Here is a 21,988-nt window from a genome sequence, read left to right on the forward strand (position 1 = left end):
GATTGCTGATGTAAGCTATACCGTCGCTTTAAAATTAATGCATATTTTATGCTAGGCAATGTGCAAGTTGTGTCTGGTTTGTAGCCAAGGTAATCCAAAAGCGGAGCGTCAGTGAGGCCGCTGAGTGGCCATCGATGATCGCAACAGCCAATGTTGCCCCGTAGGTTTGGAAAACCCTAGCGGGTCCACAGCTCTTCTCTCGCCCAATTCCCCACCGTTCCCAAACTGGTCAAGCGCACTTCAGCACCACACTCCGCCTGGGCTCAGTGTGCCCGATTAATTTTCACCACACAGAATCCTGAGTTGGATTTGCGACTCATCAACAAATCCACGACAATCCCACGACGGCAACCACAGCGAGGAATTAATCGTTCCTAGCTCTCAAGGTAAGACAAATTTCAGAGGAGGTCCATTCTTCACTTCTGGGGTTTGCGTTGCGAGCTTTGAATTCCTCTCGCCTTTTTTTGTTCCTTCTTTTCTGTTCATCCGCCCCCCTCGTATCAGACCAGCCCGCGCTGACGATTCCCCGGAAAAGATGTCGTCCTTTGAGTCTGTTGTGAGTACTCTTCCAGCCCTGCACGAGCACCGGAAAGCACTGGGATCGCCCACAAGACGCCACGAAACGAAATTCGCAATGGGATCGGATTGGAGGGGAATGCAACAGGGCCGAATCGCGAATTCGGGCAAGAGGATGGCAATGTTATCAGAGATGCCTGGGATATCTACAGTCGCTTCCGGTGCGACAAGTGTGGCCAACAGGAACTAACCTGCCTTTCCAGGTTGTCATCGATGGCAAGGGCCACCTTCTCGGTCGTCTGGCCTCGATCGTTGCCAAGCAGCTTTTGAACGGCCAGAAGATCGTTGTCGTCCGCTGCGAGGCCCTCAACATCTCCGGCGAGTTCTTCCGCGCCAAGCGTACGTTGCCCGCCACTATTATCCGGACAAGTGGGAAATCAATTCTTGGTCGAGATCGGACGCGATGAGCCCCGACCTGGCATGAGATATTGAAATTCCGATGGTCCGCGAATCGTACTACCAGGACACGAAACTGACATTGCATTCGACATATAGTCAAGTACCACGCCTACCTGCGCAAGATGACCCGTTACAACCCGACTCGCGGTGGTACGTTCAGCCGACACTCTGATCCTGTAGCTGAGGACATCCCTCGCTTTGGATTTCTCCTAAAGACGCAAATCACCTAACATTGTCTTAGGTCCCTTCCACTTCCGCGCCCCGTCGAGAGTCTTCTACAAGGCCGTCCGTGGCATGATTCCCCACAAGACCGCCCGCGGTGCCGCCGCTCTGGAGAGACTCAAGGTCTTCGAGGGTGTCCCTCCCCCCTACGACAAGCAGAAGAAGATGGTCGTTCCCCAGGCCCTCCGTGTCCTGAGACTGCAGCCCGGCCGCAAGTACTGCACAGTCGGTCGTCTCAGCCACGAGGTTGGCTGGAAGTACCAGGACGTTGTTGAGAGGTATGGACAGCTTTCTGGTGAGACGGAGGAAACGTTTGCTAACCTGCCATTTTTAGACTCGAGGAGCGCCGCAAGGCCAAGGGCGCCGCATACTACGAGCGCAAGAAGTTGGCGCAGCGACAACTGTCTGACGCCAAGAAGAACGCCAAGGTCGACAGCAAGACAAGCGAGGCCCTCGCCGGCTTCGGTTACTAATTGTCTCGTCTTTGTTCGTTCTGAAATCTTCGTACTTCTGCATTTTCGGGGGCAACGGTCAACAAATCATACCACGACGAAAAAAAACCTTTGCACTTAGAACGGCGTGAGGGAAAGGGGTACTCCATCGACTTTTTGCTCTTGTTGACGGAACAAGGGCCCGGTCATTAGGATGAGCGTTGGGGGACAAATCTGACATGTTTCACAACCTCTGGGACGACCTATGTTCATTCGGTCAATGCTTGGAAGTCTAGGATCCGAAATGTGAAATGAACCAAAACAAGTGAACAACGTGATCATCTTCTATACATCATGATGTGCAGTGCATGTGTGGATGCTCAACTTGTTGGCTGATGGAGAGGGCAATTTCCTGAGGTGCTTCTTGACCTGACATTGTCAGCAACGCCTTTATGGACTATTCGTTTATGCTGCTCCAGAAGTACTTGAGCTGCGGTGCATACCCGCCCCAGCATCAATGTCGACCTCGAATGTCGACCTCGAATCCCGTTCTTGTTTCGCAATGGAGATCCAAGCAGCATCAGATGGCGGAATACAGATACAGCCTCGAGAACAAATCGAGACATGAAATTATGACGTCTAGCTCAGCCTTGCTCGACAAAGTGAAACACGATATGGACGTTCCTCTATTGAAACCGGCATCATTTTTTTATAGACTTGCGCCTGATTGTAGCCCGGCTTGGGATTTCAGGCAAACTAAGGAAAAATAATCAATTCATCCATCCCCTTCAGAATACTAACGCCCTGGTAGCTAGCTGGTCGAGTACCGCCACCACCAAACAGCCATGATGAACCACTTTAATATTTCCAAAGCTCCGGGTGTGGGTAAACTTATGTCTGGGGATATGTATTACGTAACAAGTTTCTTTTGATCGACCTTGTATATTGCCGAGTACAAATAACTGCAAGAATAGGTAGCGTCGTTGCGCGCCACAGTCATTGGAAGGTGGCATAAAGGCCCATGTTTGCGGAAGTCTGAGTTTTGGTTCCTATTGTTCTGGTCGTATGTGCCGTTACCATGGAGGCTTCGGTTTGCCCTTCTTCAAGTCGTGGTAGTTCCTGACTGCACAGTCTTGCCAAAAGTTTCTTGCCGCGCAGTACCTCTTGCCCGTTGCCAAAGATGCAAAGATGGGTCCAAAGGGGAGAGGCCGTGTCGCGTGGCAGACATGGGTGAACATCCCCGTATGCTCTGCATTTGCCTAAAAGAAAGAAAAATTATAACGGTATGGTGTCTATGGTCAGAAATTTGCTAATTTCCAATGTGGCTTGCGCTTGGTCGGGTTGATTACAGCTCAAGTTATGATCATGCCGCTTTGAGTAGAGAAATGTTTGTATAATGAGTATCTACTTAGACCTCGGTCCAAAAGCCCAAGGCCTTGGGTGGTCGACTGGGATGGTTTATAGACGTCGATTGCATTTTGAGATTCATTAACGACCAATTCGACCACACTTGGAATGAAAATAATGACTGGTCGCCTAATAAGTACGTAACCTAATAATACCTTTAGTGACTGCCCTTTTCTGATACCGATGCGCGTCAAGCAAATCCGGACTATCCTTGCGATTTTCGTGATGCTTCTTGGCAAATTGCTCTTCGATATCGCTCCCGACTTCTTCAAAATGTCAACACTCAAGCAGCAGGTGCAGTAGACTGCTTACCTAGGGCCACCGCCACTGCCTCAAGGCACTTTACCCCTCGATGATCTCAAGTCTCGGTTCTCATAAAGGTGCAGGCTCTTTCACTTCTCACTCGCATCAAAACAATGCCAATCGGGCTATTTTTGAATCAATAAATCTTACCCACTGTTGTCACCACCAGGAAAGCCCCTGAAAATCGACAAAGAAACACATATGTACAGAACGACCCTAGATTGCATCAAGCATATGAAAACATGGCTCCACCAGCAGAGGCTGTAATAGACTTCATCGAGAAAAATACAGATCTGTTTCCTCTGTGCATCATTCTGGGATGCTTCGGCCTATTAGTCGGGGTTATTACCGCTAGTTGCCGCTGCTCACAGCAGACGACATGGGCTAACCAACTCTTCAACACTACACAGCTTCAGCCGTATCAACTCTTGTTCCCCGTCATCTTTGAGTTTGTCGTCTTTACGGTTATCGGTGCCCTGGCTCCAGTGGTCTTCGTTTTGGGCGTTGCGTTATACTGCGTTGCATATGTTCTGTGGTGTTGCGGGCGTCTAGCTTGTGATTTCTTTAAATACTGCCGGCGTCTAGTTTTCCAGCGTACTAGTCTGGAGCGCGCGAGCAACTCCGTCGAAGACAGTCAAGGAATCAATACAGCCTTGGAACATATTGAGCTCGAACCATTACCGGTAAGACGTCCAAGGAGGGTAGCCATCTTGGCTACTCCACCGCGGCCAGGGTTGGCCCGGATGGCTTCAACACGGTCTTTCGAGAGGCGGCCTGGGAACGAAGCCGATTTGATCAATGATCCGCCCCCACCCTATCAACCGGATGCCAGAACCAGATAGAGGGGGATCAGACGACATAGACGGAGTTGTGAATGTCAGCTAGGAAGGGCTCAGCTCCTGGATTTCTAATCATGGCTGCCAATGATCAAGCGGAAGGCTTCCAAATTCTGGGTGGTTTTCAGGTATGATCTGTTTTGCTTGCAGCACGGGTAGACAGAGTACAACTGACCATGCAGTGCAGGGTACTTTCAAATCCATTCATCAGAAATACAACATTACTATAGCGCATGCGTAGGTATTAAGTACACAAACACACACACCTATTTGATTCACACTGCTAATGTTCAACCGTTACCGAAGCACCTTTCCACAACCACCCAAATTGCGTCGACACTTTGCAGCCTTGACCCGTCAAACTCCACGAACACCCCACTTTGGAGATGAAATATGGTGGAGTCGGAGTTTGGGGTTGAAAAGATATTTGCGGAGACAGCGCGGAGTATTTCTTCTACAGCGATCCGTAGTCTGAATCAATACATGAATGTTTTTAACAACTAGTGAGGCGCTCAACAAACTGTGAATAAGTTACCGCCGCAGCATGGCCTCGATAACCATGTCTTCAAAATGCAAAAATGAGCAGGGTAGAAGAACCCAAAGACGATGGAAAGAAAACAGTTCTTCCTTAAACCTGCCTGTCCTCGGGATCGGATTACGTACACTATGAAATTCCTACCTGCAAAAGAAGTAACTTCAGGAAGACAAGGGAATGACGAGGAGTAATGGGGAGGTCATGTCCCTCCTTGGATCAGAATTGATTGCTAGGCTGACAAATGCTGAGTTGAATAAGCAGAATGAAAATCTTTGACGCAAATCAGTCACATATATCAAGGAAACAAAACCAGGCACAGATCAGAGAACTTGATATACTTTTGACGTCCCATGCAAGAGTTTGTAGCAATTCCAGCCAATCGCAGGGCAACTTTTGCTCGAAGCTTTTCTCAGATAGGAAGCCAAGACACTAGCGTCGCGGGAAGTGGATCCGTTAGACTGCTTAGGATTTGCCTACTCAATTTCACCCGCGTCGAGTCAGTAAAGATCTCGACTTTTTTGTGTGCCCATGGTAATAGACTCGATAGTGAACAGAATGACGAATTCTCTCCCTCTCTATCTCTCAAATTCTTTTATATTAGTAATGCAGTATATGCGGGCTATCTTGACACAGATCAATCTGGCATTCTGCCTTCTAAAATATCAAATCTCCTGACTGGGAGCTCAAATAAACATTGTCGTTTTTCAGTATATATAATCAACCATCTTGTCCCTTCTTCTTGCAATAATATCATCATACAAACAGATGGCCCACTAGCCATCAAAATTCTTCGAGACAACAAAAGCATAATACGACACATTATTACAAGCACCATCCTCGACATGTCTTGTCTTCCTTCCAGGGGCGATAGTCCCGACGGCTCAGATCCGACAACCCTTGATGCAATAAACGATTCCTCGCCGCACGTTGAAAGCAAGAATACACTCGAATGCCCCATCGAAGAGTCCTTGCAAGCCCGCATCGAACGTCTCGGTCGCCAACGTCCTCCTACATTCACGACTGCGTGGAGCGAGATCTGTTTCGTGTTTAGCATCGCCATGTCACAGTTTTTGACGGAATTCTTCGTCTCGGGCTTCACCGTGATCCTTCCGACCCTGATAAAAGAGCTTGATATCCCACAGGCAGCGAGTGTCTGGCCAGCCACGGCATTTTCTCTCGTCATTGCCAGCACTCTTCTCATATTCGGCCGTCTGGGTGATATCTGGGGCGGCTACCCCGTCTTTCTCTGGGGGCTCTCGTGGCTGTTGATATGGAGCATCATTGCAGGCTTCAGTATCAATCCGTTGATGCTGGACTTTTGCCGTGCTCTGCAAGGTTTGGGTGCTGCGGCTTTTCTTCCCACGGGAGTCATGTTGATGGGATCAATCTACCGCCCCGGCCGACGAAAGAATATCGTTTTTGCAATCTATGGTACTTCAGCAGTCTTTGGCTTCTTTGGTGGCATTTTCATTGCTGGTATTGTCGGTCAGTACCTGAGATGGGGGTTCTATTTCTGGATCGGGGGGATTCTCACGGCAATCACACTGATTAGCTCCGTCTTTTCCATTCCCAATCCGCGATCCGGAAAGCCACCTTCAAACAATGTCAAGATGGACTATCCAGGAGCTATCACCATTGCTGTCGGACTCACCCTCGTCGTCTTTGCCATTACTCAATCCGCGCATGCTCCAGCGGGCTGGAGAACCCCCTACATCCCCGTTTGTTTCGTCGTGGGTGTCCTCTCCCTCCTCGCCGCCGGTTACTTAGAAACGTCTGTTGCCGACCCCCTCCTTCCCGCCTCGATATTCACAACACCCGCAATGACACCGCTCCTTTTGGCACTTCTCCTCCTATACGGCACCTGGGGCATCTTCTCCGTATATGGAACCCTCTACTTTCAAAACATTATGCTGGCCAGCCCGCTCCAAGTGGTGACGTGGTATGTCCCCTTGGGCGTGGCCGGGCTCCTCTTTAGTATACTAGAAGGCTACATTCTGCACCTGGTACCGGGGCGCGTGCTCCTGGTCATCTCAGGCCTGGGCGCGGTGGGCTCTCAGCTCTTGCTCGCCCTGATTCCTCTGCAGGAGCGGGGCTACTGGGCCTACATCTTCCCGGCCACGATTCTCAGCACCATTGGCATTGACATCTCGACCATACTGGCCACGGTTTTCATCACCACCACCTTTCCCGTGGCCCAGCAGGGCTTGGCTGGCGGCGTCATCAACTCGGTGCTGCAGCTGGGCGTTGCGCTGACGCTCGGGCTCACCGATATCGTCCAGACGGCCACGGTGGACAAGGTGGGCCTGGGAAGAAGTTACAAGAACACGTTTTGGTTTGGTGTTGCAGCCGGAGCGGTGGGCTTGGTTATCTTGGCTCTTTGGGGAAGAGTCCCAAAGGCGGAGAGCGAATTAACAGAGGAAGAGAAGAGGGAATTCATGGATGAAGCCATGGGCGAGGCTCATGGGAGGGAGTTGGATGGAGGTGGGGTTGTTACGCGGGCATGAGCGATGTTTCCTTCAATTGAGAGAGACCAGAAGGTCGATTAGCTAGACTAGAGCAACGTATTGAAATTCAAGAGAGCGGAATAGAGCCAATGATAGAATGTGCCGATACTGAGAATTGACACAAATCATACAATCAACCAATCAACACCGCCCGCTTGCAAGTCCGCAACCCAATTGTCTTCTTTCCCAGTACCACCATGTATATTTTGATCCATGTTCATTGGCATCTTTCTTTGCATTCTCCTCTTCTCCCAGATCCTCTCCAATACCCCCAATGCACCTCTGATCTGGCCCCAAGGCTCAACTTTCCACAGCTCGTGGAAATGTTGCGTTACCCATTGCTGACTGGTGCAGTCACTGCTCTCTGCTCCTGCAATAAAAGCAGGCCAAGTGGTCGCTGTAAATAACACATTACTCGTGCTGATGAATGAAATATGCCCTATGATTTCTTCAACCAAGCAGTCGAGGTTGAGGGGCAGGTCGGCGGCGGGATCTAGAGAGTAAATAACACGAGTAAGGTATATCAGCACGGCTCCACGATGCGCAAAGGCGACACGTGTGCGGTGCTCGAGGTCTGGCGCGGGGGAAATGGGTTCAAGTCTGGACGCCCAAGCAAGTGGATCAAAGGACTGTGCTACGCTGATAAGGAGGAGAAGCTGCTGTAAGGAACCAGAGAGGGAACAGTGGCGCGAGGATACGTTGCTGGCTTGGGCTATTTGACCGGCCGACTGGAGAAGCTCAAGGAGTTCTGTGGGGAATGAAGAGCAGTGGTTGCCTTGAGCATCCTGCAATAACGACAGTGCCCTTGAGGAAGTACTACTGGGAAGATGAGTGGCCGGGCACGTGAATGTCGAGCCGAGGATATCAAACCTGATTTTTAGTAAGCATATTGTAGGTCAAGAATAAATTTCGCGAAAGAAGACTGTTGACATACACGACAAAATTTGATACAAGTGACCGCCGCAGCGGGGTCATGACGGTTGGAGTAAACGTGCTTGGGAGACAGAGTTTCTCGATGATTGCTTTTGCGCCACTGATGTGGTGTTTCCAGTCGTCTCGCCCAGAATCAAGAAGCTCGAACTCAATGAACAGGAGCACTACCGCCAGGATGACATCGTTATTCATGGACAACGGATTGTCGAGAGCGGGTCTCAAGAGGCAGAGTGCTCTCTGCTTGGCTGCCAGAGCATAATAATAAGATCCTGCCTGATCTGATTGGGATGACTGCCAGCATGCTGAGTCCATCACTTCTGTATGTGATGCCGATAAGGGGTTCTGATTCGCCGATAATAATCCTTGGGATGAATTCGACATGTGAAGAGCCGAGTTGGCAACAATGATATGAAGCAGGACTGGATGCTGGTGTATCATGGGAATAAGCTCGCGGAAAGGATTTTGATTTGGGATGTCATATAGGACGAGGTCTTTGCAAACATTAGTAGCAACTGCGATCGAGATGCCTATCAGTACCATGGATGAGATAACAAGGGTGGGTTATAACGCACAGTAAAACAAATACTTTCTAGAAGCCTCGTTCATGTCCTGTATCAAGGGATTCGTCAGAGACCCTATAGCTTCAGATCCATATCTGCTGCAGCGGTAGTCTCGACTATGCACTCTGAGAGGCGTGACAAGCTGCGAGCATGACTTTGTCTGCCTTGATTGATTTTGGATCAAGTCCCCGAATGTCATTCCAACCATCTTTCCACGACTTGCGATGCCGCGCTCCCAGCGGAATAGGCGCTGGTACCCCTGACATTCCTGTCCTTGCTTGATACATTTGTGACATTTTGGGAGGGTCCTGTCACATTTCAAGCGCTGACGACGACAATTGTGACATGCTTTGGGACTTGCAGGCGGAGATGTCATGATGTGATGCTTTGGGGGGGTGATATGTAGAATCCTAGGCGATAGTAGACAGTGACGCGTGGAAAGCCATTCGGGATTGCTACTTCACCAGAATACTTTGCGATGACATGGAGGCAGGCTCATGCTAGAAGAATAGATGCATTGTTAATTGTCGGAGTCGTTCAAGAAACAGGTCGGTTTGACATCATGGTAGCTTGAATGTTGAAGCGAAGATTTGAAAAAGATTACAGCCTACAGGTAGATAGATACAAACTACCAGGTTAGGTAGGTACCTACGTTGGGACTGCCCGCACAGGCTGCTGGGATAATGGTACAGGGCCCTCGTTAGCACTGAGCCGACTACAATAGACACATCCCCGACGTTAACCCGGGGGACTGCCCACCTAGACCAACCCCACTAAAGTCCCTATATCGAAAGCAAGGTTTTTCTTTCTAGTTCAATTGTTGCAAGTGTAGAAGATGACTCGTCTTCGCTCATGATTTTTCGTGATCATATCAATTTTGATTAACGATTAAGTCCAAGTTGTATCAAGCTTTACGACTAGTAAGGTAGCCGTTTTATGAAATGCTGAGACTGTATTTGCCGCCAGCGATATCACTAAGGACCGCCACTGATTCTCCAGTAATGTCCACCTCGGTCGTGCCGCCGGTCCCCTGAAGCAACAGCTTCGTCCAGCCGGGAGTGACGGCCACCTCAAAGCTTCCCACGGTCCCTTCCGGGGTCTCAAAGGATCCGGCAAACCCGCAGGTGCCGTTGCGCCAGTCGACGGCAAATGCGCCCAGCGGCGTCTCGTAGCCGGCCTGGATACTTTCTACTCCACCTAGCGCCGGCGCAATCTTCCACGTCTGACCTGCTGCAGTGGCGAGCTGGATACCGGCGCCAAGGAAGGAGAGACTCGAGGTTGGACTCGTGGACCAGCCGTGGGCATGGCTGACGCGAGCATCGCCGTCTGGATAGGCCGGGTACGCCAGGCTGCCGTCAGACGAGTAGCCCTCGATGAAAGTCGAGTTGGTGGTGCGCGGGTCGTCAAGCATGTAGTCGGCCCACATGAAGCCCACCAGGTCGACCGCCCGGTCGGCCCGCCCGACCTTGTAGTGCGCCTGCACCTCAAAGCCCGTCACGAACGGCGAGATGGTGATGCCGCCCTCGGGCGCCGGAGCTCCGTACGGCCGGATCCACCGCCCGGCCAGCGCGTCGCTAATGGCTGATGCGCGCGTGCCGTTTGCCACCCCCGAGAGCACCGCCCAGGCGTTGCCGTCTTGCGGGTGTAGCACCTTTTGCGTATCATTATCCCAATACAGTGATGTCTCGTCATCCCATAGGAGAGCGTTTGCGGCGCTCGGGATGCCGGCTGCTGATGTTGTCCAGTTGGCCACGTCGCTTGTGTCATTTACAACACCCGCCAACGCCACAGCCTTCTCGAGCGTAAAGTATAGGATTGAGTTGGCCTAATATGGACAGTCAGTACAGCTCGCTCAACACGGGGTATTGTCTCTGACATACCTCGATGTTGTGGCCACCCATGCCTTTTCGTAACCAATCGGCAGAAGAAGTCACGTTGGCCAGTCCTGTAGAGTCGATGAACTGGAGCAAGTAATTGACACCTAGTTTGTACTGATCCCAATATGAAACTAGGTAATCGAGATCGCTGGTGAACAGATAATAATCGTACAAGTCATTCAGCGTATGGCAGTGATAGGTGAAACTCCACAAGAACAGATCAGGGCTTCCTGTCTTGTTGCCAACAAACTCGCTGAACGGCTTGCCCGCATATGGAAGGCGGCCGTCAGCTTGTTGCATCACCATGAGCGAGTCAATGCCGTTGCGGATGGTATCCAGGCTGTTTGTCGAAACAAAAATTGATGGACCAGAGATGGCGATATCGCCAGGCCAGACAAGCCTGTCTCTCTTGGCGCCATCGACAAGTACCGATGTGCCGTCTTGAAATTACAGTCAGCAGGTGTACTTTTTCGCCGTCACTTTTGACTCGAATCATGGGATCTTACTAGCAATGGTGTAATTGTACTCCCATCCTTCAAGAGGCAGGCCGAGCGAGTTACCCGTGCTCGGGTCAATCGAGCACAGCTGGTTTGTGTAAGCGCCAGCATACCACACACGGTTCAGTTTCTCATCACTGCTGTGGAAGTAGCCAGTATATGCTGCCGGATCCGACATTTCAGGAGACGCTGTCCAGTATACGGTGAGATTGGAAATGCTGATTGTGCCGGTAGCATTGTGGACGACTGTGAGGTAACGGAAACCGCCACGTTGGTGGGCCTTGTCCGCCTCATAGAGACCTGTCCCAGTGAGGTTGAACCAGAGTGGCAGATCAACACCCTCATCCTGCGTGGCATCGCAGGTCTCTGCGCTGATCCATTCCGAGCTCTCCGTAAAGGTGATACCAATGTACTCATCATCACCTTCAAGTGAGTCGATACTAAAGGCGACCGAGCCGGCAATGTTCTTGCCAAAGTCCAGCGTCACATATGAGTCTGGTCCATTGAGCGTGGTCGAAGACTGGCTTGACGGGTCGACCAGGGCTTCAGCTGCTTGCACATCGCCTCCGGTCTGGCGTACAGACACGGGGCTCAGCGTCCTGGTAGACGGTGCCAGGATGTACTCGCCGAATTGCACTTCCGCGGCGGCCGAGGTGAGCAGGGCCACCTGCAAGTATGTGGATGTGCCCAGTCTCATATTAGGCGTCAATGATAGATCAAACGGCGATATCTGCACTACCCAAGTGATGGAACCGGGACACATTTGATGAGACAATATCTCATGACATTATATATGGGCTATGGATACGCCACTAGGATGGCCTCGCAGTATAGTCGCTCGTTATTTCGGTTTGAATTCGACCGAACGGGGCTCTCACGAGCTATTGAGGCGGAGAACTGTCCGACCCCAGCTGCAGTAATACGACTTAACCTTGTTCCTCGATCTGGAGATGCTAAGCACCGCCATGAGCATGAGGGATAACCCTGGGGTAGGCAGTCAATCCCCTCCCTTTTCCAAAAGAAGAACCCAGCTTTTCGTCTGCACGTCTAAAAAGCAAACTCGTCGTCTGATTTTTGCAGAGACAACAGCAGTATTGTATATTGTGAAATCACGCAGGCTTGTTCTCTACCCAGAGCAGAGCCTCTTCCCAACGTGGCTACCTAATCTCCCGCATGCCAAGACGATCATCCAACGCGCCGAGGTTCGCAAACTTGAAAGACAGTTTGCCGCCAGCAGCTTTCACCGCTGACCGCGGGATTTGGCCGCGGAATACCCGACTTTTCTTGCCGGAAGCCAGCCCCTGGCACGCACCACCCTCCTCGCCATCATGTGCGGTCAAGTATCGCAATTTACCGTGCCATTTCGTCCCAGAGTGATGGCATCCACCCATTACCAATCCATACCTATTACCCCGCGTTGTCGTGCAGGCAAAAGCTGGGGCGGGAATTCCGGGGATCTGTTGTGTGGGGGTCGGAAAACCTGGGGGGATCTCAAATTTGACCTCGCTTAGCAAGGGGGGCAGTATCTTATTACGACTTGAAAGTATGGTTGGTACCGGATTCCTGGTACCCAGTGGATTTGATGATTCCCAGCAGGCCACAAAGTTCTGAATTATCGTTTGATCGACCTCGAAACATTATGTCGTCGTACATATACTTCAGGATGCAGTGAAAACTCTTTGATAATTTGTGCTACATTAGCAGAAAAAGGCGTAGTGGAGACGACGCCTGCCAAGCTAATATTTGCGGCTATACTACTCCGCATCACAACTCATTTTCACACTCGGCAGGGCCATATGACATCATGGATAGTGCTCAACGGGATGATACGAGGCGAGCATGTTGTGAATCATGGAATTGATTTGTGAAAGCAGCGAATAACAGCTATTGGTACAAGGATTATACTACTTCGAAATCATTAATCATAAAATCATTGCGTCCTTGGCGATTCTCCCCCGCTCATCCCATGCGGTACACGGCGTCCTTGCGGAAATGCCGGGAGATGTCGTTGTCGACACCGCAATTGTAGCACTTGTGAAAGACCTTGGCGCCTTGGTGTCCGGGGCCGTAATGTTCACCGCTGGGGCCAATCACCTTGCCCAAGTCGGGCTCGGGTGGATTCAGTCTCAGGCCGTACTGAGAGCCGCGGTTGTTGTTGTTGTTGTTGTTGAGATCCTCGTCGCCTTGTCCAAGCCCCGAATCACGCATTTGAGACTTTTGACCAAGAGGCGTCTCGGAAGAACGCATGTTGCCCATGCCGCCCGACGCTTGCGCCGGACTGCCGGTGCCCATGGAGTTGCGGGATGCTTGATTGCGGCTTTGGGCATAGGAATCCGTCATGCCCTGGCCGGGACTCTGGCCGGATGGAATATCATCGCGAAGGCGAATGGGGATATCGTTTCCAACTCCTGCGCCCTGGTCGTTTCCTGACTGCCCGGTGCCATAGGGATCCAGCATGCTTGTTCTAGCACCCGTATCCATCTTGTTGGGGCTTCCTGGATCCAGTCTGCTGACGTATTGCGGGTTGCCGTATCGAGGTTTTCCACCACCGAGTTCTTGCTCTTGTTGACGGTTGGCCATTTGAGAAGCACCAAGTCCAGCAGCTGCGCCAGTACCCGCAACAGCTCCGATTCCGCCCATGCCGCGATCAGAACCGCCCATTGGTGTGTCGTAGTTATTCATCTTCTGGTCACGGAAAGTGTTGCCAGACTCCATGGGGCGTTGAGGCAGGTTGGAAGCCCCGCCTGGAGCCATCGAGGTGTTCATTGGAGTAGTACTATACTCACCACGACCAGACGGGCCACCTGTCGCGCTGCCTGGCATGCCACTGGTCATACCACTGGCCATACCACCAGCCATACCACCGGCCATACCACCGGTCATGCCACTGCCAGCCATCCGATTGCCAGTCATGCCGCTACTGGGCATATCACCTCCCAGATTTTCTTGTCTCCCACCTTGCAGCATAACAGGCGCTCCGGCTGAGCCCATGCCATCGCCGGGCGGAATGTTGTTGTATCTTGCGTTAATCTCGCTAGCTGGCATGTTATCAGGGCGGTCAAGATTACCGGGACGGTCAAAGGTACCCAGTACACCCGCTCCGGGACCAGATGCCGCCGCACCCGCTCGCTCGGCGTCTCCCCAGTAGGGGTCTTGTTGTTGCTGTTGTCCTTTGCGAAGAACATTACCACCATTTCTAATAGCTCCAGTCTGGCTAGGCAAACCTTTGCGGGTTAAGCCAGGCTCTCGTTGAGAACCCGGAATCTCGTGGCTGTGACGGCCCGCGACGCCCGCAGCCGCTGCAGGACCACCGGCTCCGGCTGCGCTGGATGAGCCATAGGTGTAATCGGCTGAGTTTCTCCCGGGAAGTGACTCGGTTCCCCCTGTGGCTCTGGGATCCACGATATTGTTGCCGTACTTGTCGATCCGGTTGAAGCTGCGAGGCACGTCTTCGTTTGCATAGGCTCCGGGGCCCTTGCGATGCTCCGAGCCATGATGATGGCGTGGCTCCTCGTCCGTGAGTACTTTCTTAATTTTGCTGCCGATACCCATTGTGTAAGATTGAGTTGAATATGTGAATTGTGCGAAAGCAATATTGTCAATGGTTGCTGGAGCTGAAAATGTCGCTGAAGAATGGAGCTGGATTTAAGCTTTAATTCGAACAGACGCAACCTGTATTATATCTGCGGCCATCGTTATAGCTTCAATCCCTGGTACGTCATAACAGCTAACCAATTTAGCTTGTGGGAAATCACTCAGCATGACTTTGTGTCATGGGAGTGACATCAATTACCCGTATACTAGACACAGGGCAGTCAGACTGCAACCAACCGCCTTGCGGCCGCCGGCTGGAGGCACGTATCTTTGCGAATGTCCTGGTGTCACAAGCAAAAAAACGAAGAGGCATCCTGTTTTGACTCGGTCGGTCGCATGTTATCAGTCGTAACTAAACCTGCTTTGACAGCCAAATCACAATTCGAGATCTGTAACTAGGTTGACGTGCCAGAGCGGTCTGAAAGTTGAACGAATAGAGTTGCGAGCCTTTCGTCATGACAACTGCACAGCGCAAACTCTACTGCAACTTGATGTCAGAGCCGCGGAGCTAACAGACAAAGTCCCCAGACTCCAGACAAGTCCAGAATGATTCCTGGTATGCCTTGGAATACCAAGTGGGACTGCCGTTCTGGCCGAGATAATCGCATTCTCAACGGTTCGGAGAATTATCATGTGGACCGCGGTCCGCAGAGGTAGTGCCCAGGTAGTGCGGGAGACTGGTATCGCATCAAGCGGAAGACAGCCGGCAGGGCTTACGGCTGTATTATCCACACGATATGTAGTAGTCTATCCATCAATAGACTGGAGATGGGCAGCTGAAGATCTATCACTGACCAGATATGGTGCACTCGTTCGCCAGAGATACCGAGGCAGGCTCAGGGTTCAGAAGCGCATAGCCCAGACAGCTGCCATGATTATAGTTGGCCAGTTGTGCAAGAAGGGTCATAGACTAACTACATTATTCCAGGACTCTGAGAAAACCCCCACTAGACAGATAGCTTTGCAAATACATGACTCGATCCATCTCCAACCAACATAGTTGCACCAAAAATTACCTGTAGGCGGTGCTTCTAGTAATGACGAGGGGAACAGCCGGTTTCATTCTCCTTATGGCCTGGTTTCAGTATAGTATACTAAGCTATATTGTACTGTGATCAATTTGGGAAGACGTACTGCTTCATGTAAACTGCTCTTGTGGTTCAAGTCTAGCATGTGAGCAGAAACCAATCCGGCAGGGCACCTCTTGCCATGGCAGCCAATTCATCTATACGTATGTCGAGTTCAATTATATGATGTAAATAAAATCTCATGGTTAAGAAGATTGTTGCAAGGCATGCTTGTAAATCATGACCATGGCAAAACCCCACGTGAAAATTATGTCGGCATGAATATCGGGTTGAGCTACAAGTTGCATCACTTGTATCTCATTCGTCCCAGATCACTGCGCTGAGTCCATCTTCGCCTCCATCTGTTCCAGGAGTTGCAATGGCCAAGTTGGCAACAAGATCTCCAAGTTTACCAGTGGATGCATCGCGCTGAATAATTGCCACATTCGACGACGTTTGCCCTCCGACAGCCACCAGCGTGCCAGCCTTGTTAATGGCAAAAGTGCGCGGGTACCAGGCGTGGGCATTGGTGGCCTCGACAAACGTGATGGCACCGCTGGCGGCGTCGATGCTGTACGTCACAATCGAGTCCTCCTTGGCCCCAAATGTCTTGTCGTTGCGGTTTACAGCGTACAGAAAGTTGCCCGACACGTGGACCTCGGCCGCCTTGGACCCGGTCGGCGCCGTCTTGCCCTCGGCGTAGGTTGAGAGGGTCTGCGTCTTGCTGAGCGTCAGACAGCCTGAGCTCGGATACGTGGCCTTCCACGCCGAGACCGAGTTGCCCAGCTCGTTCACCGTGTACAGCATTTGCCCGTCGGTGGATCCGGACTTGGGAGCCCACCAGGTTCCATGCCGAGGCCCGTCGCCGGCGCCTGCCTCGCCGGGTGTGCAAGCTGCCAGCTGTCCACTAGTAGCATCAATGCTGAATATGCGAACGAGGTCGGCACCGAGATCTGGCGCAATCAGATATTTGCTCGTCGGATCAGTAATGACCGAGTGTGGATGCGGAGCCGTCTGCCGACTCTTGTTGGGCCCCGGAGCGGACATGTTGAACTTTTGCGTCTGCAATACCTGAGTACCTGAAGTCAGGGGAAGCTTAAACGTAGTAAGCGTAGATGCGTCACTGAAAGATCGAGTTAGCCATTAGATATATGCAGGAAAATCTAGATCTAGACTCACTATTCTACAGTAGCAACAAAGCCACGTCCATCTGAACCTCCGTAAAACGATCCATGGACTTCGCCGCCCTTGGTCTTGGCTTGGCCCGTCTGCTTGAGGGAGCCGTCCGTGTTGACAGAATAAGTAGTTGCAACTCCGCCGCTGATGCCCTGTTGGCCCGCACCAGATTCGTCGAAGCAGTACAGCGTGCCAGTATCGGAATCGAGCTCGAGCCAAGTGGGCATCTTGCCACATCCGCCTGTCGAGGAGGTCGATTTCAATGTACCGGTACTGCCATTGACTGCCAAGTCGAGCGAGTAGACCTGTCCAGTGTAGTGCGAAGCCAGAAGCTTCTCAGCCAACGCGCCTGGCACAAGGCCGAGGGCTGATAGTACCAGTGATGTGAAAAGTGGCATGATCGAGGCTGGGTGAATTTCAGAGGTGTAAATGCAGTGAAGAGAAAGGAGAAATCACCAAGACACTAGCATAGAATTCTACACTTGTGCGTCTTGGGACAAGGACATGAGACTTGTTGGTCGAAGCAATTGCTGCTTTTCATCAAGATCTCAACAAAAAGACACGTGAGCTGGTGTCTGTATCTCCAGGTCCTGCTATGCAGAGCTTTTACCCGTTTCGGCCGGGTCGCGTCGCAAATTGATTCATGTTATTGAGCCTCCGTACACGGATACGGCTAGATTCGGAGCATCGTTGCGGCAGCCTGAGGGATCGCCTCAAGCATGAGCGATGATACCTAAGCCTTGCGGCTAATTGGCAACTTACCCGCGATCCGAGAAACGGCCAAGCAAACAGGCGCCTGTTGAAGTCCACACACAGTCGCCAATATTGATGTCACCGGGGCAGTGGAATGATTAACCCGGCAAGAGGAATTTTCACAAGCGTGTTTCTTCCATTCTCCCTGTGCAACGTTCCAATTACAATGGAATCCACCCGTCAGGATCAGCATAATTGCTATATTATACCCAAATTATTCTGACAAGACCCCGGGTAGCGAAAGACGGGGGAAAATTTGGCACGTCGAGTGACTCGCGTTATCTTCCCCAACCCAACGAACGGATGTACGGCGCTTCCTCGTATGTTGACATTCGATGAGCAACATTGATTCGGATATGATATCCGGGATTCCAGCTGCTGAGAGGCGGCGAATTTGTTGCATCACGAGGTTTGGATGGATGCTATTAAGGGTCCTCATTACTGGAGCCATCTGCTCGATCGAGTCGTAGTCGTAGTGCCTCGAGTTCAGTGTTGAGTCAATTCGAAACAACGTCGCGATACAGTGGAATACTCTTGTGTTTCGCAGATAGCTTGCACAGCCGTTCGGCCTAGACGACAACAATCAGACCTAGATGCATTTCCTCGCAACCGCCTGCGTATGCCTGTTGGCAGCGCTGACGCAGGCCACGGCAATCAACAAGCGCGCTGCCCTGGACGACTGCCTCAGCTCGGCCCTGGTGCCCGTCGATGCTGCCGGCTCGGCCGATTGGAAAGCCGACGCCGCACCTTATAACCCGCGTCTGACCTATACGCCCGTGGCAATTGCCGTACCGACCAAGGTTGAACACATCCAGTCTGCCGTGTCATGCGCTGCCAAAGTAGGAGTCAAGATCAATGCAAAGTCCGGCGGTCACAGCTACGCCTCGCTTGGGTTCGGCGGCGAGGACGGCCACTTGATGGTGCAGCTAGATCGCATGTATAATGTGACACTGGATAAGACAACCAATATTGCAACGGTCCAGGCTGGAGCGAGATTAGGCCATGTCGCGACGGAGCTCTATAATCAGGGGCAGCGAGCTGTTGCACATGGAACCTGTCCTGGGTATGTTGTTCATCTCTCCATCCCCTCAATAGTCTGACAATAAATCAAAGTCGTGTGGATTTCATAAACTGACGTCGATGCCAGCGTTGGAGTCTCGGGCCATGCGCTCCATGGGGGCTTTGGTATGAGCTCACATTTGCATGGTTTGGCCCTTGACTGGATTGTGGGCATGACCGTGGTGCTGGCTAACGGGACAGTTGCGCACTGCTCGGCGACGGAGAATGCGGATCTGTTCTGGGCCATGCGCGGAGCCGGCTCCAATTTTGGCATTGCGGCGTCGTACGAGTTTGATACCTTTGCCGCTCCAACGAGCGTGACTGTCTTCTCGGCCTCGCTTCCCCTGACCAAGGCCAATGGAGCCACCGGGCTCGGTGCCCTCGATGACTACGCTCGCAACACCATGCCGGCTGAGCTCAACATGCGCGTCTTTGCTTCATCTTACTTCACCAACCTCGAAGGGCAGTTTTTCGGAGATGCCACCGGGCTCGCCGCTGCCTTGGCGCCGCTGCTCAACAAGACGGGCGGCTCAATATCGCAGTCGCAGAGTATGGGCTGGTTGGATGCCTTGTCGCACTATGCCAATGGAAAACTCGATGTAACACATCCGTATTCGCTGGTAGGTTTCTCTCCCACTCCCAATGGGTCACTGTCTATTTGCTCACTTGAATATGTGAATAGCAAGAGACAATCTACGCCAAGAGTCTGGAGCTCAAGGGACTCAATGGGACGGCGGCGACCAACTTCGTCAACTATTGGTTTGATGTGGCCAAGAAAGTATCGACGCGGTCTTGGTACTTTCAGCTGGATTTTCACGGGGGCAAGACGTCAGCCATTGCCAACGCCACCCGCACGGCGTCATCGTCGTATGCTCATCGCGACAAGCTGTTCCTCATCCAGTTTTATGACCGCCAGTATAGCGGCGCGTACCCGGCCGACGGTTACTCGTTCCTCGATGGCTGGGTCGCCAATGTTACCGCGGCACTCACTCCTGCCGACTGGGGTATGTACATCAACTATGCCGACTCGAGCCTCAACCGCACGACGGCGCAGAACGTCTACTATGGAGCGAGCTTGCCAAGGCTGCAACGGATAAAGGCTGCCGTTGACCCGAACGAGCTTTTCTACTACCCACAGTCAGTCCAGCCAAATGCCGCAGCCTAAATGTCCAAATAAATCACGATGAAGACTTGGGATACATTTCATTGAACACAAGTATTGAGATTGAAGTTAAAATAATGTGCATTTGTCCTCACTACATGTGATGTCGAAAATTTGTCGTGTTGAGATTGTTATCGTCGTGGTTTCCGGCCACAATGACTGGATTCTTTTGCCCCTAGCCAAACAGAAAGTCCAAGCCCCTGTCATAGAAGTTCCTTGAAGCTAATCAGTATGTGACTGCATGGTGTCCATTATGATCGAATTAGACTTACTTGGCAGGTCTGGGCACATAATTCCTTGTATACTCTTCGATCCCGGCGAGATCCTGCTGGAGGTCGACTTCTTCTGGCGAGTAGAACTTGGTTTTGTGGATGAGCTTCCATCCTATGAAGAGGACAGGGAAGATAAACACCATCATGTAACTTTCCATTATTAGTACCCTTGCTCGAACTCAGTTAATGGAATGATGTATAAATACCTGAAAAGAAAGGTGCTGACGTCCCAATTGCCTGGAAGAAAAACAGTGTATCCTCCAAAAAAGGCCATGACAAACGTCGCACCGCAAGCATACCAAGCCGCATAAGGCTGAAATATACCCCGGTACGGCAGGGACTTTCGGTCAATTCCCTGAGCCTTGAGCGCTCTGTAGAAACAGATATAGGTCGCTGCCATGACACAGTAGTTGATGACCTGCGAGGCAGTGATGAGGGAGACGAACCATCCTAGCACGGTTGCAGTGTTGGAACTGACTTGCAGGAACGAAAGTAATGCGATCAACAGCACAACTATGACACTGTAAACGGGAACACCGTTCTTGAGACACTTGGTGAGGAACTTTGGTGCTTTGCCCTCAAGAGCTAGCCCGAATAGTGAACGAGAGGCGCAATAAACACTGCAGATCAAGTCAGCCAAAGAAATTAAACCACAAAGCCAAACTTACTAGCTGTTACCGGCTGAAAAGGCTGCTGTCAAGACCATCGCGTTGACGATATGTGGTAGCACTGGTATGCCTAGGCGGTTCATGGCAACAACGTAGGGCGAGGCTGCAGCGCCAGGTTCGCCATTTGTGTAGGCATCCTTCAAAGTCTGATCATTGTACGGGACCAAAATGCCAACACAAAGCGCACCAAGCATGAAAAATGAGGTCAAGCGGTAAAAGACTGCGTTGAAAGCACGCGGCATTACCTTTCGTGGGTTCTCAGCCTCACCAGCGGCCATGGAGACGTAGTCAGGCCCAGCAATGGTGAACGCGGCAGCAATGAGACACTGAAGGAAGCCCATGAACCGGCCGGTATCGCCCGTATGGTAATACTCGGCAAATGCGCCTGGTTCATACCAGTATCGAAAACCAAACCGGTCATGGAGAGGATTGCCACCCAGCATGACAATAAAAGTGAATATAATGAGCCCAACGATGAGCAGCATTTTGCCCAAAGCCGCCCAGAACTCAGTTTCTCCATACCATTTGACAGCCAGGATGTTGATGAGCCCGTAGAGAAATATGATGATGGCGATGATACCTCCAACCGGCACCGCATCACTCCAGAAGTGAATAATCAGATTGCACGCGGTAACCTCAAATGGCACCAAGGCCGCCTCGAAGATGAAAAAGTTCCAACCAGCGGCAAATCCAATTGCTTCATCGACCCATCGACCAGCAAAGCGGATAAAGGGCGAGGAAATGGGGAGGTAAGTCACCATTTCAGCGGTGCTAATCGTCACCGCCAAGATGACAGTGCACCATATCGCGAAGGCGAGGAAGAGGCTGCCAGGACCGCCCGCGATCAGACTTTTGCCAATCTGAACGTAGAGGGCTGTTCCAATGGTGCCACCAATTCCAATGAGTTGAATATGTCGCGACTTGAGCTTCCGATGCGTGTGATCAATCTTTCCGGCTCGCAGCGATTCGTGGACGCTTGGCGGACGGTCCACGACCAATTTCTCAGGATCACTGCCACTTCTGCCTCCTGGCGGACCATGATCATGCGATTGAGCATAGTTGACACCCGTGGATGTCATTTTTGCGTACTTGTTCTCCGTACGCGCGTCTGTGCGCTACAGCAGTCTTCATGTACAGATGACAGGCAAGATTTGTTC

General features: G+C 51.6%; 8 protein-coding genes across 8 annotated transcripts; 3 read left to right on the forward strand and 5 right to left on the reverse strand.

The window, feature by feature from the left end:
• Positions 1–535: 535 nt before the first annotated feature.
• Positions 536–1,670, forward strand: PFICI_09562 (60S ribosomal protein L16; the record flags this gene model as incomplete). Its single annotated transcript, XM_007838143.1, has 5 exons — positions 536–556; positions 780–915; positions 1,072–1,125; positions 1,217–1,475; positions 1,532–1,670. The coding sequence occupies 5 exons, from the start codon at positions 536–538 to the stop codon at positions 1,668–1,670; spliced, it is 609 nt and encodes a 202-aa protein (XP_007836334.1).
• Positions 1,671–5,551: 3,881 nt separating this feature from the next.
• On the forward strand, positions 5,552–7,213 carry PFICI_09563 (uncharacterized protein; the record flags this gene model as incomplete). The annotated part of the gene is made up of 1 exon (XM_007838144.1): positions 5,552–7,213. One exon carries the CDS (start codon positions 5,552–5,554, stop codon positions 7,211–7,213), a length of 1,662 nt encoding a protein of 553 aa, XP_007836335.1.
• A 125-nt stretch (positions 7,214–7,338) lies between these two features.
• On the reverse strand, positions 7,339–8,914 carry PFICI_09564 (uncharacterized protein; the record flags this gene model as incomplete). The annotated part of the gene is made up of 3 exons (XM_007838145.1): positions 7,339–8,083; positions 8,148–8,637; positions 8,719–8,914. 3 exons carry the CDS (start codon positions 8,912–8,914, stop codon positions 7,339–7,341), a joined length of 1,431 nt encoding a protein of 476 aa, XP_007836336.1.
• A 726-nt stretch (positions 8,915–9,640) lies between these two features.
• PFICI_09565 (uncharacterized protein) lies at positions 9,641–11,777 on the reverse strand (the record flags this gene model as incomplete). Its single annotated transcript, XM_007838146.1, has 3 exons — positions 9,641–10,531; positions 10,587–11,023; positions 11,090–11,777. 3 exons carry the CDS (start codon positions 11,775–11,777, stop codon positions 9,641–9,643), a joined length of 2,016 nt encoding a protein of 671 aa, XP_007836337.1.
• A 1,262-nt stretch (positions 11,778–13,039) lies between these two features.
• Positions 13,040–14,632, reverse strand: PFICI_09566 (uncharacterized protein; the record flags this gene model as incomplete). The annotated part of the gene is made up of 1 exon (XM_007838147.1): positions 13,040–14,632. One exon carries the CDS (start codon positions 14,630–14,632, stop codon positions 13,040–13,042), a length of 1,593 nt encoding a protein of 530 aa, XP_007836338.1.
• A 1,427-nt stretch (positions 14,633–16,059) lies between these two features.
• On the reverse strand, positions 16,060–17,315 carry PFICI_09567 (uncharacterized protein; the record flags this gene model as incomplete). The annotated part of the gene is made up of 2 exons (XM_007838148.1): positions 16,060–16,864; positions 16,921–17,315. 2 exons carry the CDS (start codon positions 17,313–17,315, stop codon positions 16,060–16,062), a joined length of 1,200 nt encoding a protein of 399 aa, XP_007836339.1.
• Positions 17,316–18,263: 948 nt separating this feature from the next.
• On the forward strand, positions 18,264–19,894 carry PFICI_09568 (uncharacterized protein; the record flags this gene model as incomplete). The annotated part of the gene is made up of 3 exons (XM_007838149.1): positions 18,264–18,733; positions 18,818–19,349; positions 19,412–19,894. The coding sequence occupies 3 exons, from the start codon at positions 18,264–18,266 to the stop codon at positions 19,892–19,894; spliced, it is 1,485 nt and encodes a 494-aa protein (XP_007836340.1).
• A 172-nt stretch (positions 19,895–20,066) lies between these two features.
• Positions 20,067–21,910, reverse strand: PFICI_09569 (uncharacterized protein; the record flags this gene model as incomplete). Its single annotated transcript, XM_007838150.1, has 4 exons — positions 20,067–20,106; positions 20,164–20,313; positions 20,370–20,783; positions 20,832–21,910. 4 exons carry the CDS (start codon positions 21,908–21,910, stop codon positions 20,067–20,069), a joined length of 1,683 nt encoding a protein of 560 aa, XP_007836341.1.
• Positions 21,911–21,988: the final 78 nt, after the last annotated feature.

The sequence above is a fragment of the Pestalotiopsis fici genome, assembly GCF_000516985.1.
Source record: "Pestalotiopsis fici W106-1 unplaced genomic scaffold PFICI_Scf_6, whole genome shotgun sequence".
NCBI lineage: Eukaryota > Fungi > Ascomycota > Sordariomycetes > Amphisphaeriales > Sporocadaceae > Pestalotiopsis > Pestalotiopsis fici.